This window comes from Pimephales promelas, chromosome 15, assembly GCF_988280905.1.
Source record: "Pimephales promelas chromosome 15, fPimPro1.hap1.1, whole genome shotgun sequence".
Classification (NCBI taxonomy): domain Eukaryota; kingdom Metazoa; phylum Chordata; class Actinopteri; order Cypriniformes; family Leuciscidae; genus Pimephales; species Pimephales promelas.
Genome location: NC_142783.1, coordinates 16,298,605 through 16,314,274, shown reverse-complemented (window position 1 = coordinate 16,314,274; position 15,670 = coordinate 16,298,605). Strand labels below are relative to the sequence as shown.

The 15,670-nt window shown below is 38.3% G+C and overlaps 1 protein-coding gene across 1 annotated transcript in view; it reads right to left on the bottom strand.

Annotated features, from left to right (window-relative positions):
* The window catches only part of clmna (calmin a), a 29,750-nt gene extending 21,800 nt beyond the window's left edge, over positions 1-7,950 (bottom strand). Inside the window, exon 1 of the mRNA XM_039671481.2 lies at positions 7,528-7,950. Within this exon, the coding sequence (XP_039527415.2) occupies positions 7,528-7,612 (85 nt within the window). The 5' untranslated portion in view covers positions 7,613-7,950. The remainder of the gene's footprint in view (positions 1-7,527) is intronic.
* Positions 7,951-15,670: the final 7,720 nt, after the last annotated feature.

Below are 15,670 nucleotides of genomic sequence, written 5' to 3'. Positions count from 1 at the left end.
AGCTTATGCAGCCACTGTCTTCTTACACAACCAGGCACTGCATCTATGTTATTTCTATGTGTGTAATGTGCGAATCAGTGGGCGGGGCTAAACCGGCCGTGTTGAAGTAGGTGTAGTTCTTCTTCTGCGGGGGTGGTGTTTTATCCTCTTTGACGTCATAGTTCCCCACTTTGAAAAACGAGTCGTTTGGTGAGGCTGGTGTCAATAAAAGCTTTTATTGGACTAACAAGGACGTTTTCAGTTCTGAAACTTACAGGATATTCTTATAATATGATGACCTCTTAGATGTCAAAAGCTCAAGGAAAATTTGATTTCTCAGTTCATCACCCCTTTAATTCAAACGTCTAACATTTTGTGCCTTTATTTGTCATGAAAATTGTCACAATGCAAAATCTCTTTATCGTCCTTAAAACGGATTCACCAATAAAAAGTATTTTGCAGCACTTACTCCCGGATAAAAGGTTAACACTGAAGCATTTATGTTTATAAATGGATTAAATGCCCTTTTATAAGCGTAAGGCACAATGTGATTGTGAACAGCACTTTTCAAACATCAAACGAATCATAAGCATGTCCCCGGAGAGGGAATGAGGGAACTAGTCAAGCTGTTCAATGTCAAGAGAAAAGAGCTCACCTCCAATCAGATATGCAGAATGTATACAGGGATAAAAAGACTGGGTGAATGAGGAACAGCACAAACATATTTTTTTGTACAAACCTATTTGAAAAAAAATATATTTTAAATGGCACGTATGTGTATAGTCAAAACAGTTGTATTATCTCAGTTTCGTAACCTTGGAGCATTTAGTTCTGAATATCAGCAGAAGGGGTGTTATTGTTGGACAATGGCTATTATCTGTCAGCCGAGAGAATTTAATTAATCCTTTCGCAAAAACTCTACTTGACACCAAGAGACTCTTATGCAAGAGCAATTAGAGCTTGTTTCTCTCCCTAAGCATGTTGCAGTGAGTGAACAATGTAAGATATTTCAAAACTGTCATGGAAAAAAAAACCCTTTGACTATTGACAGTTTGTGTATCATGAGAAAAAAAAACATAGCAATCCAACAATTCTGTTTTAGAGACAAAAGATGGATGTGTTATGACGAACAATGCCAAGTCATTACGCCATTGCTTAGTTTAGAATAAGACTTTTATCATCTTTCCATCAAGATGACTGGCTAATCAGGAAAACTAGGCTGTTTAGACAATGAGACTACTTATAAAACTGACAGAAGAACACTGATACTATTCATCTTTCATCACCACTGGTCTGTGCCTGCCGCCAGAAACACCTGCAACTAATAAAACGGCTTTACTGATGTTATCATTACCTAAAACTGAAAAAAAGTGTTCAGTAACCATCAGCAAACGGCACAAAAAGTGAAATGAATCTAAATCAAATTTCAAGCATATAGTTATTTTTGGGCAGCATCAAAATAAATGTTGACATGAAAAAAGTGTTGCTTTACCACCTCCTTTAATGCAAAATATGGTTGCTAATGTGTGTAAACACTGGTGACTTTCTTTCTTCTTTGGAACATTATTTTGAGAAATGTCGTCTTTTTTCAAATACAATGGCAGTCAATGGGCAATGTTTTAGACAAGCTAAATGTCAACGTTTTGTACCATGACTTGGTACAACCAGATGTGAAGAATAATAGTGATTAGTGATTATTTCATTGACAACCATCACTAATAAATGGCACACTGTCTCATGATATAATCAATACGAAAATCTAAACTCATGCTGCATACAAGAAATACTTACAAACAGGACACGATAAACATCCTATAAGCAGAACGTGATTTAAGCAATCCTTGGATTCACCAATAACTGGCCTGGAAACTATAGCGTTAACCAAGCTTACATAATTTCTCAGCTGCAGAGGTTTCTAGCACTCAGCTGCTTCGTCCTTACATGCAGCCTATGTCAGGCAGGCCAGTCGCTCATGCGTGCCGGAGAAAGTGCCGGCTAAATATAGATAATGGTACACCTACAGGACAGCTCTCCTCCACCGATGTTGCGGCTCCAGAGCCAAACAGAATCCCTCAGATCTAAAAAGGAGGGTCATGGGAAATGCCAGCGACTTTCCATGCTTTCTGCACTTAATTTCTATGTGAGATATCTTCAGGTAATTCCAAGAACATACAGAACTATTGAAGATAAACAACAGGAAAAGCATGTTTCAAAAAGTGAATTACCTTTAAAGGGATAGTTCACCTAAAAAAAAAATATTCTGTCATTGACTCACTCTCAAGTTGTTTCAAACCTGTATGAAAGTATTTCTTCTGCAGAATACAAAAGGAGATCATTTGAAGAATGTTACAAATATTGGTCCCTTAAAGGGATAGTTCACTTTGAAATTAATTTTTGGTATGTTTTAGCTTACCTCAAGGCCATCCAAGATGTAGGTGTCTTTGTTTCCGGAGTAGTTTAAATTTTGATATTTTTAGGTCAAACTGTTCTTGTCTGTCAGTCATATAATGCAGGTTTAGGGAATCCACGTCAAAGAGCATGCACAGAGAAGTTCAAACTAAACATGATTTAATGACTCGTAAATGTAAGTACACATTGATGGCCTAAGGCACGAAACGAGCGGTTTGTGTGAGAAAACAAACATTGTTTTTACCTCATGTAACTACAGCCACGTCCAAGTGATCTGAGTATATCACTCATTGTTTACACAGAGATTTCGGAAGCGTTACCTTTCACTGTGAGGATCTAAATATATTTAAATATACAGGAAATTGCAATGGAAGACAATTTCGACATATCAACAGACAACGTTTAATTTTTTAGCGCAACAGCGCGAGAGATCACTTCCGGCACTTTCCAGCGCTTGCGCAGACCGATGCGCCCGCCTGTGCCCTCAGATCACTTGGACGTGGCTGTGGTTACAAGAGTTATATTATAATATAAATACTGATCGTTTTCTCACACAAACCCCTCGTTTCGTGTCTTAGGCCATCAGTGTGTACTTACATTTACGATTCATTAAATCATGTTTAATTTGGACTTCTCTGTGCATGCTCTTTGAGGAGGACCCCATATACCTCCATTATATGACTGACAGACAAGAACGGTTTGACCTAAAAATATAAAAATTTTAAATACTGTGGAAACAAAGACACTAGACCCTTGAGGTAAGCTAAAACATATCAAAAATGTATTTCAAAGTGAACTATCCCTTTAAATACAGATTTTTCCCCCCAACATATCTTCTTTATCGATATGTTGATATAGAAATGTTGGTAAAGATATTTATATCTGTTCCATAAAGAAAATAAGTAAGAGTAAATGATGAGGGCGAGTAAATTATCCCTTTAACCAAACAACATGTCGCACAACAGTTCACAATGAACTTAGATTTCAACATTTCATCGTGTTCTCTGCATAAACAGGGAACAGAAGGGAAGATTTTTGAAGTGAGGCTAAATTTGTGCTGAGTGGATATCAGAGTAGCTTCAGCTGCCCGAGGAAAATTACATATAAAACCAGGAGAATAACGGAAAAAACAAGGAGATGGTGTTCAGACATTTCTGCAAACTCGGTCTTCTACCCTACGGTCAACTCTTCTTGAAAAGCCTTCTAAAAAGAGTCTAAAAAGTATGCAAGTGTGCACGTGAAACAGGGAGGGAGGGGGTACCTGAGCAATTTATCATTCAACACTTCATATGAAAATCTGTCCTGCTTGACAACTCATCCAATGAGAGTCCAGTATATTCACACCGATCTCTACTTTATTGCACTTTTTCTACTCTAAAGCACACTGGCTCTGTTTCAGCACTTCAGAACGCTTCAGCAGATGTCCGACTCTTATATGCACTAAATACTGCTATCATCAGCGGTGCTCTGCTTTGTGGCAAGTTTAGAAATTCACCATTTTAGAGGATTTTTAGACCTTTATGACAAAAAAAGTCAAACATGCTTTCCTTGTAGCATAAGCTGCAGTCTTCCTGCTTTATTCAGTCTAAATAAGGGGAAAAGCACACACAAAAGTCTAAAATATTGGCATTTGTTATAATACGTAATGTGTGCATAGCTTGATTATTTTTCCATTATGCATTACATTTAGTATTTTAACAGTGTTCTTCAACAAAAACTAATTATTACTTGCTTTTGATACTTTGTATGAACCGTTTGTATGTTTTTTATGTTATTAAAAATCTGATTACTCAATTAATCGTCAAAATAATCGACTAATTACTCTAAACAGTAAGTAAGAGAAATTAGTCAAAATAATCAACTAATTACTCGAAACGAACAAAAATCGTCAAAATAATCGACTAATTACTCGAAACGAACAAAAATCGTCAAAATAATCGACTAATTACTCGAAACGAACAAAAATCGTCAAAATAATCGACTAATTACTGCCAAAACAATAACAAGTGACAGACAGCCAAACTTTGACAATAAAGGTTACAGACAAACTTTGACAGACAGACAAACTTTTCAAAATACATCCATCCTGCATTGCTGTGCATTTTGTTACTTTCCAGTCAAATATTTTGTCTTTTTAAAGATTTCGTAAAATAGTGTCTCACGGACCCAATATTGTGAAACGGCTCGTGAGCTAAATGTATCTTCAGATCACTTGTACAAAAAAGAAAAAAGCCACTAACCACAGTGGCTGGAGAGAAAAAAAGTTACTACTGAGAAACATATTCAATATAGGTAACTGATTTAGTTTCAGGCATCATATATTGTTGGTGAAGATATCAACAAGTAGAATTATTTGTAATATATTTGTTTCACACACACACAGTGCACAGATGTCAAAATAATCAGCAATCATGAAAAAGAGCGAATATATCAACAATGATCAATTTACTTCTTAAGTTGTCACCAAATATTGTATAGTGGAACATGTGTGCATGCATAGATATAGATTTAGCCTGCATCCCAAATTATCTAGAAGCTCTCAAGGGTTTGCAGGCTATTGCACTGAAAATCCAGAAGTCCAATCCAGCGGGCATTGCTTTTAGCTTCTATAAGACAATATGTTATGTAATCTGCTTCCAGCATCTGGTTTCTGTAATGCTTCATTTATACTCTCCAGTAATTTCTCTGCTACTAAGCCCTATACATCCTAAATCCAAGCCACTTACGCTGATTTCTTGCAGCCGCCAATTTGAAATGGCTCCGATGGGAAGAAAACCGGAAGTGTCATCTTTAATCATAGGAGAGTCGCGAATGTGATGGCGTATTGTTGTGTTTAATGTAGAAATTAGTTATTCTAAAAATGTACATACATTTCTTTCATACTTTAGACTATTTACAGTGAAATTAATTTTTTATATATAATTCAGAACGTAAAAAAGAAGCAGGAACGAACTACATATCCGATATTGGATATTAACATCCAATAGTGTAAATTGCGGCAGCAGCTTCAGGTTGGTAGACCAATCTGTTCTGTACTTCCGGGGTTCTTCCCAACGGAGTCTCGCTTTCGATTTCAAAATGGCGGCTGCATGAAATCAGCATATTACATCCTAAATCCCTATTGCAATGAACAGCCCTAGGTCACAGAAGCAACCTAGAGACCTTATATCAATTTGAAAGTTTTCAGAGAGCTACTTTACAGGCCCTAATGTTCATTCTCTCACTTCTTGACATGTATTTAGTCCTTCATAGTCATGAAACCATGCAATACTATGCAATACTAAACACATATAACAGCCTGAAATGCCACCGGCCAACACTGAGCAGCGATTAACGGCACACATTAAAGTAATTGATGGCAAAGCCGAGAACATGCACAATCAGTGATGTGTAAAACTCCTGCTCATTAAATCAATTCTTTCCAGGCCAATGATTTATTCTTGTTTATGCGTCAAATAAGTAGGACCTGAACTGTTGCTTCCCTGATCTAGAAAGTTGTCTCTAAAAAAAGGGCTAAATTCATTCAGTCTTTTTTAGTGACCCATTGGTTCTGCATCATGATCAACAGATTTAGTTAATTCAGTCAGGATTATTGCTTGGTTGTCTGAACTTCTCAAATGTATAGGGGCCTTCTATCAGCTGTCAAATTACTAATCATAAAAAGTACTATAATAATAATAATAACTATGGCAAGCCAGTTTAACATTTATTCCTTAAAACTAACTACTTGTTACTCATACTTATTTTATTTTTTTATTTTCTATTGTGAAACAACCTTGTGGAACAACTAGGGGTGTAACAATATATTGTGTTACAATATACAGCGATGTAAAAAATGCAACAATATGTAGCCTATCGTGAATAGTAACAATTTGTATTGTGTAAACAGTAGTTCACCCAAAATTAAAATTTCTGTATGAGAAATATATGTTGGGATATATGGAGATATTTGTGGTTCCTGATAATGCCAAATCTCGTACGTTACCAGTAAAAAGTGGCCGACATTACTTTAAATAGCCTATATATAGTCAGTGACAGAGTGCAAGTGTTTTAGTCTGAAATAATTCAGTATTTTCAGCCTCAGAATCATGTATTCTGGAGTCACTATTTTTCTGTGCATTGTGTTACTAGCATCAAATCCATACTTATAAATTTACTCCCCTAAATCCAAATTTGGCATTTTAATCAACAGTACATTTTTTTGTTAAGTTAACCTTTATTGTCAATCGCAATAATATTGTATCGTGAGTTTAGTATCGAGATAAGTATCGACTCGATAAATCAATATCGATAAATTATGTCTGAATAATAGTGTATCATTACACAAAACACCTGCGTGTAGAAAGTTACAAAAAATCAGGCGGCGGGCGTAACAGTATACACACATACTATTTTGGTGACGCCATTTGCATCATGTACATTTGCATCATGTACCTTGCGTACAGATAAAAACCTAAATATACTTTGGGCTTTAAAAGGCCAAGGCAAAGTAAGAAACCACACACAAGTAGGCAACAAACCTGTCTTAATTCCAAGTCAAATAGGTTTAGGCAAATTAAAACATTGACACATCACCCCAATAATATGGCAAGATGCTAAAAAAATAAATGTGTCAACTCTGTTGCATTGACAATGGCAGCTGTTGCTAGTGTAACTGGAAATCACCAGCTATCATTGAAAATTAAATGAATGATGTCTGATAAATGTCACTGCAAATCCCTGACAATGCCCTTACCAGCCAAAGCACAGTGCTAATAGAAGTATCCCTGCTAAATATCTAAACTAGGCCTACTTAAACTTGCATAAGAAAATTATTAGTTTAAATATTAGTGAGCCTGAAAAACATATCAGTCACTACTTAATTAATTATAAGCCAATCCTTAGACAACAGGTTTGAAAAACAAAAAACAGATACAGTAGGCTACGTCAAGTAATGCATGTTATATTGGCTTGCCATAATGGAACACTAAAGCGCAACGCTGTTATATATCGCCGGTATATTTGTTACATGTAAATGTATCTCTTTTTCAAAGCGAGAGGTGAATGGAGACAGTGGATCAACTCCACTTACTTCTATACCAATGTTCGTGTCTTCGTGATCATACTCTTTTACCCATCCCATGCCTCCAGCACTCTTACCTTGCAGATTCTGCACTCGGATGTCGCTGATCTGCCCTATCAATTCCTCCCGTTCAAACCAATCATCCCACTCGTGTCCCGCCATCTGGATCAAAAAGCGAGTTGCTCGTTATATGAGGCTCTCGTCCCGTGATTTCGGTAGATTTCTCTCTTATAAAGTGCTCTGTGTGGCGGGTGGCCAGGCGGTGGCCATGAGTGGAGTTTGTGGGGGTTTTCAGGGGTCTGTATCCGAAGAGATGCTGGTTTTCGGCTCCCGCATTGCTCCAGTAAAGTTACTTTAATTCCTCGTGACGCACAGGAAAGTCTCTCCAGCGCAGCTTGGAGGAGGAAAATAAGAGGGAAATGTGTGAGGAATAACCACCTGGTTAATGTTTGCAGGATTCTCTCTCTGTGCACGCCCACACTACCTCTGATACTCCGAGGGATCTGTCTCTCTCTCTTCTCATGTTTGATTCTTGAACGAATCATCAGTGTTTTGAACTGATTCTTTTCCCCCAGCCGAACCGATTGGCGAAGCGAAGGCCAAACTGAGGTGTGCGAACAATGGTAGCATGTTTAAATAAATATACGAGTCTCTTTCACAGACAGGGGTTAGATTAAGCCAGGGTTAGGCAGTTCAATTAGGACATTTAGCTTTTATAAACGTGCCTTAAAGTGTGCATCTTCTTGAGACAAAACAATCAGTGACAAAAATCAAGGAATTAATTGAAAGTTGCATGGTTGCAACAGACAATGACAATAATTAAAAATTACTTCAAAATACAATATTAACACAATTAAACAATATTTTGAAAAGAAAGAAAGATTATTAGGCTATGTTAGAAAAGTAATGTTCCCTGTTTCCAAGAAGCATTCAAGATCCATAATATTTAGTCTATAGACATTAGACCTACATTGTAAATAGTATCTCTGTTAAATTTAGGCCCTGCTTCATTTTTGTTTTGTAAATAATTATACAAAAAACTTAGAAGGCGGCATTCAAGCATTGCATTGATACACATAACTTTTAAGCATAAAGAAGTAATATGCATAAATTATTTTAAGTTCAGATGCTCATATTTGCAGAAACAGGTGTGTAAAACAGGTTGTGTGTCTAAAATATAGCTATGATCTAAGCCATTATTAGAATCACTTGTAATAATGTAGCCTATCATTATTGTGTTTCAATCAAACCTTTCTTATCAAATGACGTGCAAAGACTTCAGTCGTTACTTTTGAAAGAAGACTCAATATAACAGGTGAATCAGTCATGAGATTCGGTTCATTTGAACGAACCGCCAGAATGAATCAGTTCACTAAAACGAATTGGACTTCTCAGATCTGCTCTCTTCTCTCTCTCTCTCTCTCTCTCTCTCTCTCTCTCTCTCTCTCTCTCTCTCTCTCTCTCTCTCTCTCTCTCTCTCTGACGAAAGACATCTTGGAGGAATCGAGTCTGTATGCAGAGATGTGCAAATGTGAAGCACAAATCGTTCGTATATGTGGCTTCGCTGCATACGGTTTACTCAATGACCGAGCTAAATCTGCTTCATGTGATGTGCAAATCACCTAACGTTACCCACCCCCATCTCGCGTGCCAGACTGACCGTTTAAAGTTATCGTTCGTGACCACTCCTGCAGTGCTTTTCTAATGACACTAACAATCAGTAGCCTAACTGCCCAAGTCAATCTGATAAGAAAAGGTAAAGGTTATCGATTAGCCTAAGCCACAGTAAACTGGTTAGCCTACTGCAAAAAGCACTTGCTACTAGTTTTATCTCGAAATGTCATGAATTTAATATTTTACAAAAACGAGTTAACATGAAATTACTGAAATAACCATTGAAGCTAAAGCAGATTAATCAGCAAACATTAGCCTCAACTCTAAACTTTAATTATAGCCGAGTTGCCAAGTGTGACCGTGACCAAATTCAGGCTATCATTTCCAAAAACACGTGAACGTACATAAACACTTTAGCCTAATATTTACATTGAATGTTAAGTTCAATAGTAGTTGTGTGAATGTGAAAGCTTAACTGTGTCTTAAGTCTTTAAATAATCTTGTAATATTTCATGTAGAAGAGCACTGATAGGCCAACATCACAGAGACATCTATTTGATGTCTGCATGTTTCCTGTTGGATGTTAAATAGACATTTTGAAAATGTCTTTTAAATGTTTATGATTTAGAATGAATAAAACTGCTTTTCCTAAGACTTTTATCAGAATTTTTTACACAGCAGAAATTTTCCAAATAAAGCGCTCTTAGCAGACATCTTACATGTGTTATCTTGGTGAATAGAGTGCTGTTGCTAACTACCTTAGAGAGCAAGAGACTAACAGCTCTGTTGATTTTGCATTGCAATAATTATGACGACATGTCTCCGAGGGTCAGTATGCAGAATATTCATAAAGATCAATGGACAGCAGCATTCACCCATCTGTTCCAGGCAGAGGCGGATGTTGTGTAACAGGGAAAAAGATGAGAAGTAAAAACCGCCCACAAACAGAAGCTGGAACAAAATATTTCATCCAAAGATCTTTCTCCTTAGTATTGTAATGCAAGAGGCATTTGATTTGTTGAACTGTTAGGTTGAATATGATACTGTCTTGAGAATTTCCATGTTTCCTGGAAATGAAATAAAATAATTTGTAATCTTTAGGACGGTAGGATAATAATAGGCTACTCGTTTGTGTTTATATATCTCACCTTGTAATAACCACACAAGAATGCTGTGCAATTCACGGCAAGCCATGTTGAGACTCGGGTTCAATTACAGCAGCCTGAGGGCTTCATGGTAGGTATGATGCAGTTGCAGACAGTCAATCTCTTGGATAACAATGACAAGTTGAAATAGGGGATATGAACAGAAGTTATAGGGTTTTTGGTGAATTAACTTTAATGTACCACTGGAACTCAATTATGAAGCTTACCAGGTTATAAAACCAACTACATCTGAGATAATTAAACAATCTTTTGATTTACATTGATAGTGTTGAGGACTTGCCTTTTTAAATTGTATTTCACTGGTCTATTTATGAAAAATGTAAGTATTTGAACGTGTCCACATTAAACTCTACATAAACTTGACTGACTAAACGTCATTAGCTGAACAGGTAAACTCATCATGACTGCTTTCCAGTCCACTTTTAGACACGCACTTCCCCTCAAGTGAATCCTTGCCGCCATTTTGAAGTGTTTTCCACTTTGCGAAGTGGACGAGGGAAGGTTATATGGACAGACAATCGTTCCCTCGATTTTTACCAATTTAAATGCATCTCTATCGCCCCCTTGAGTTTTAGGGTTGAACTATTTTAACAACGATTAAAGCTAGGGTATACGATTTCAAAGATTGTTCATTATTAATATCCTCGTTTAGATGCTGGTTATGGTTATATAGTACAATCCTAACAATATGAATAGAAAAAAGAACGAAAAAAATCCATTCACTCTATTGGCTGTACAGCCGCAGAAAAGTTGACCAATGTAAGCTGTGCGGCCGCACAGCTTATATTGGTCAACTGCTCTCATCCAATCACCAGCTCCACTTGAAACTCCGCCTGGCGCTCGCGTCTCCAACCCAACCGCACCCGCCCCCCTCCGTGCGTGAGCAAACAGCTGACAGACTGTCTATGGTAGCTAGCTAGTAGCGTCAGATCAGCAATGGATAAAGCAATGGATAAAAATATAAACGACAACAGCAAGCGGCCCCTGCTTGCCTCTACTGTAAAGTTTGGACGCAAGAGAAAGTCTGTGAAGGAAAGATCAGAGATTAAAAAGAAATGTGAAGAACGCCGGACTCTAAGTAGGATAAATATAGCGTCCTTCATTGACCATTGGAGAAAGCTTCAGGGAGATCAGGGGCTGAAAACAACGCTGACACGGATGACTTTTTGTTGAGCAGGTAAACATTTATTTATTCTTTTATGGTGTGACGTGTTACGTGGCTTTTTATCAGTTTGACAACTTGCTCATGCTGCCGGTCGGCATTGGAATGTTAGCCGTTTAGCATCGCCGATCGCGGTTCAAAGTAATTATATTTCTTGTTCGAGGTTTCTGTTCGAGCCGATCGGAATTTGAACAAGATGCGCTGCGTGCTGCAATAACAATTACTGAAAACCTTAGCAATACTAGTAGTATTATAATGATGGTGGGGAGTTTAGAACATTTCATGTGTTGCTAATCTTGCGTTGACGTGAACTCAAACGTGACATACGTCAGGGATCAGGTAGCACAGAGGGGAGGGGGGTGTGTGTGGAGGGGCGGGATGAGTTTTTAAAAAAAAAATTTAACATCGTATACCATAGCTTTAAGTAATCTGTACAATGTGATTTCTACGATTTCTGTTTTTTTTTTTTAGAAAAAAAGAAAGAATAAAGGTCCACCCTAACCTAACCGAACTGTCAGTGTGGCGTAAGCATATTGTACGAAAACTTACAAATCAGATCCTACGAATTAGCCACCAATTCGCAAAACAGTTATGAATTGCCATGGGGGTGTGTTGTTGTGGGTATTGTAGGATTAATGTTTGCTGTATTGATCAGTATTGGAAACAATTATTTTAAAACCTCAAGGGAAGAATGTCTGAGCTTTGAATTTTGATTAATACTGACACCACATAAATCTATATTTAATTTAGGCAGAGATTCTGCAGCTTGACTTGACACTCACCTTATTTTAATGTGGGCCACAGCTGTTTTATGTATCTTGTGCATTGACCCGAGGCTCTGATGTGATGCCACTAGTTGCTGCACTAGCACTGATTGGATTTATTTTTTATGCTTTACAGAACAAGTGCCCTGCTAATGCTGCCAACACACTGGTGCCGACCATCTGTCCTCTGTGAAACACGGAGTTAGCGATGGCGAGCACAATACTTGATCCATTCATTTTCAAACATTTTTCATCATTATGTGACATCACTTCCCCCCATCTGGCACCTGATCCAAAACTGAAGATCAGTGGGAAATTTTAACTGGGTTCAGTACACCATAAAGGGGCGTGTCCCACATCCCCAACGTATCTCTCTTCACAGACCACTACAAAGGCATCATTAAGCTGGGTTCAGCCAGCTTTAATTAAAAGGGTGATTTCATATATCAAGTCAGTCAGCCTGAGCCGTTTGCAGTCACCGCAACTGAACCCAGCCTGTGCTGCTCTGATGAACAACTGCTGGCATACAAAATATTCAACTACAGTAGCCTAGCTGCAATAAAGAGCGTATGATAACAGGCTCTTCCCTTGGTAAATTATGTCTGAATAATATGCACTTGTCACTAAACACACAGTTCAATTTTACAGCTGCTCACTACAGACACACAAAACTGGTATTTTATATCCTGTCTTGGTGCTTAGCTTGTAGACAACCTAAAAATAACCCAATTTAGACATTATCGACCACATCCGTGACGTGCTGTCAATTGTGACAGAAAATCATTTAGATTTGTCTCTAGTTTGTAAAAGCAAATAAAAATCATGTTTACATTGATGGACTTAGATTGGAAGCTTTTAAAACCAATTAAGGTTATATTTTTTTATTAAAGCACTAGGTGCTCTGAACAACAAATGTGTGGTAATTAAATTCTTTAAAAAAAAACAACATTTCTCTACAAAATTGTTTTAGTGTTGAGCCTGTTCTAGGTGGATGCTGACTTTCTACAGGTGTAAAGCTTTGAGGATTATTACATTACACCATTTCTAAAGTCATCATGCATTCATTACAGTTATCAGGTTTACTTGCTTTAAATGGTCCTGACAAATTGAAAGATTTAGTGTAAGCAAGTCTTATGTTTAACATGTATAATCTTACAATCTGGTGCTTTCAGTTTTGTCTACTGCCGAGGTTGCACAGTGGATAAGCTGGAAGCGTTAATAAGTTCATACATCCATAAATGGTTGGGACTTTAAAGGAATACTGCAGCTGTCAGTCTCTGCTTCAACCAAGAGAGTTTAAGTGCGCCAAGGTCAGACTGGAAATGACCTTAGTAGAGTCACACGACACATGTGTAAGGGAGGCAGCACGTGTGTTAAAAACTGGTAGGAAGTGGTCAGAAAAGAAATCTGTGCCAGAGGCAAAGGCTGCCATTCAAATTGGGGACATCGTGGGACAGGCACGCATGGAAGGTGGCTCTTAGCCAAGGTCGGTTTTCTTGGCGCCATGACCAAGTACTGCGATGTTTGGCTTTAGCATTGGAAGGCAAGCGCAACATGACCAATAAGTTGCCACCTACAAAACATTACACACAGAAGACAATATTCCTCCACCCAGGCGAGCAACTACCAAGAAAAGGTGTTAACACCAATTCTTGCCCAGGACAACTGGAAGCTGCTGGGGACTGGAAAATGCTGGCTGATCTTGATCAACGGCTTATTTTTCCACCACTAACCTACGACCAGATATGGTTTTGTGGTCTGGATCTGCATTGTTCAGCTGATAGAGTTAACAGTGCCATGGGAGAATGATGTAGATGAGGCATACGAGAGGAAGAAACTGCAGTATGCTCATCTGGCCACTGAAGCAGAACAGCGAGGATGGAAAGTCCAGGTTTATCCAATGGAAGTGTGGTTGTTGAGGATTTGTGGCACACTCTAAAACCGTCGGATTGAGTGGCCAAGAGTTGCGTCACACAGTAAAGAATCATCAACTTATCTGAAGCAGCAGAGAGGAGCAGCAACTGGCTGTGGCTGAGACGGAAAGATTCTGGCTGGCTGTGTACAGGCCGCCACGCTACGGTTGAGTCTGTTGGTTTATTTGTATTTGCATAGTAATTACAGTCATTACGTTCCTGTCTATATTGCGTGAATGAGGGTTGGTGTTTGGGCAGATATTGTGTTTTGAGGTAGGTATTATGCCATACGGAACCGTTGCCACTGAACGAAGACAGTGAGGCTCGACAGCCGTAGTCAAACGGGTTGGCGCGTATGGTTGGGTTGCGGAGAGATTGTGGTTGGGTCACAGGGGAACTACGAGGAAGGAGCAACCTCAGCAGCAGGAGAGTAAGATGGGCTGAGTTGAGTGGGGGACGGAGGGGGGTGACTCTGGGACGTGAGGTGTCGTGGGCTAGTCGACGAAACACTGAGGACGGAAGGTGTCCACTTGAAGACCCTAGAGATGTCCCCTACTCTGCTCAATCCAGGCGGTTGTCGTGGTGGTGCACTGGGGAGACCGCACTGTAGTTGCAGTCGTCATGTGTGCTGACGCGCCAAATACACTGCAGCCGTTAATGCCGGACAGAAGGGGAGTCACACCCATTTATGGATAGAAGCATAAATGGATGGAGAAGCACAGTTTACTGTAAAGCAACGTCTTAGTTTTGCTTATCTTGGTGAAAGCCGAGTACAAATCAGCATTAAGTTTTAACATCTACTTTCTACTCTTGTCTCATAAATATTAAATGATAATATTACCAATGATTTCATCAATTAAAACAACTGATTTTAACATTGATAATAATCAAAAATGTTTCTTGAGCAGCAAATCAGCATATTCCAACGATTTCTGAAGGATCATGAAGACTGGAGTAATGATGATGAAAATTCAGCTTTACCATCACAGGAATAAATTATATTTAACATAGAAAACATTTCTTTTAAATTGTAATAATATTTCACAATATAACTAGTATTTTTTAATAAAATAAATACAGGTGAGTGTAAGAGAACATGTGGTGGTAACAATAATATAAAGTTCCATTTGTTAACTTTAACTTGAACTAACAATAAAAAGTCGATCTACTTGAGGGCACAGCTGATTGGTTCCTGCTGTATCAGTAGCCAATGAGCTCACTGCTAAGCCTTCAAATACTTAGTCAGCATTCGCAGTAGCAGTGCAGAGTGTTTTCAGACCAATATAGATCTACTACTGGTAATTCATATACACTTACTGGCTCACAACTGTGTTTCTTGTATGTATTGGCAGTAGCTTGTCCTGCAGCAGCATATAGCAGATCAAATCCGCCAAGACCAAACATATCAATATTGTCATACTCATTACCATGACAATCACTCAGAGTTGTCATGACAGAAATATACACATACACACAGCCAAACTTAATTAGATATATAATAGATAATTTGCATTCGTAGACATCTTTATTCAACAGCCAGAAAAGGTTGTTCTTCAAATGAAGCCTCTCCCTCTCTCTCTCTCTCTGGAGCTGTCAATTTG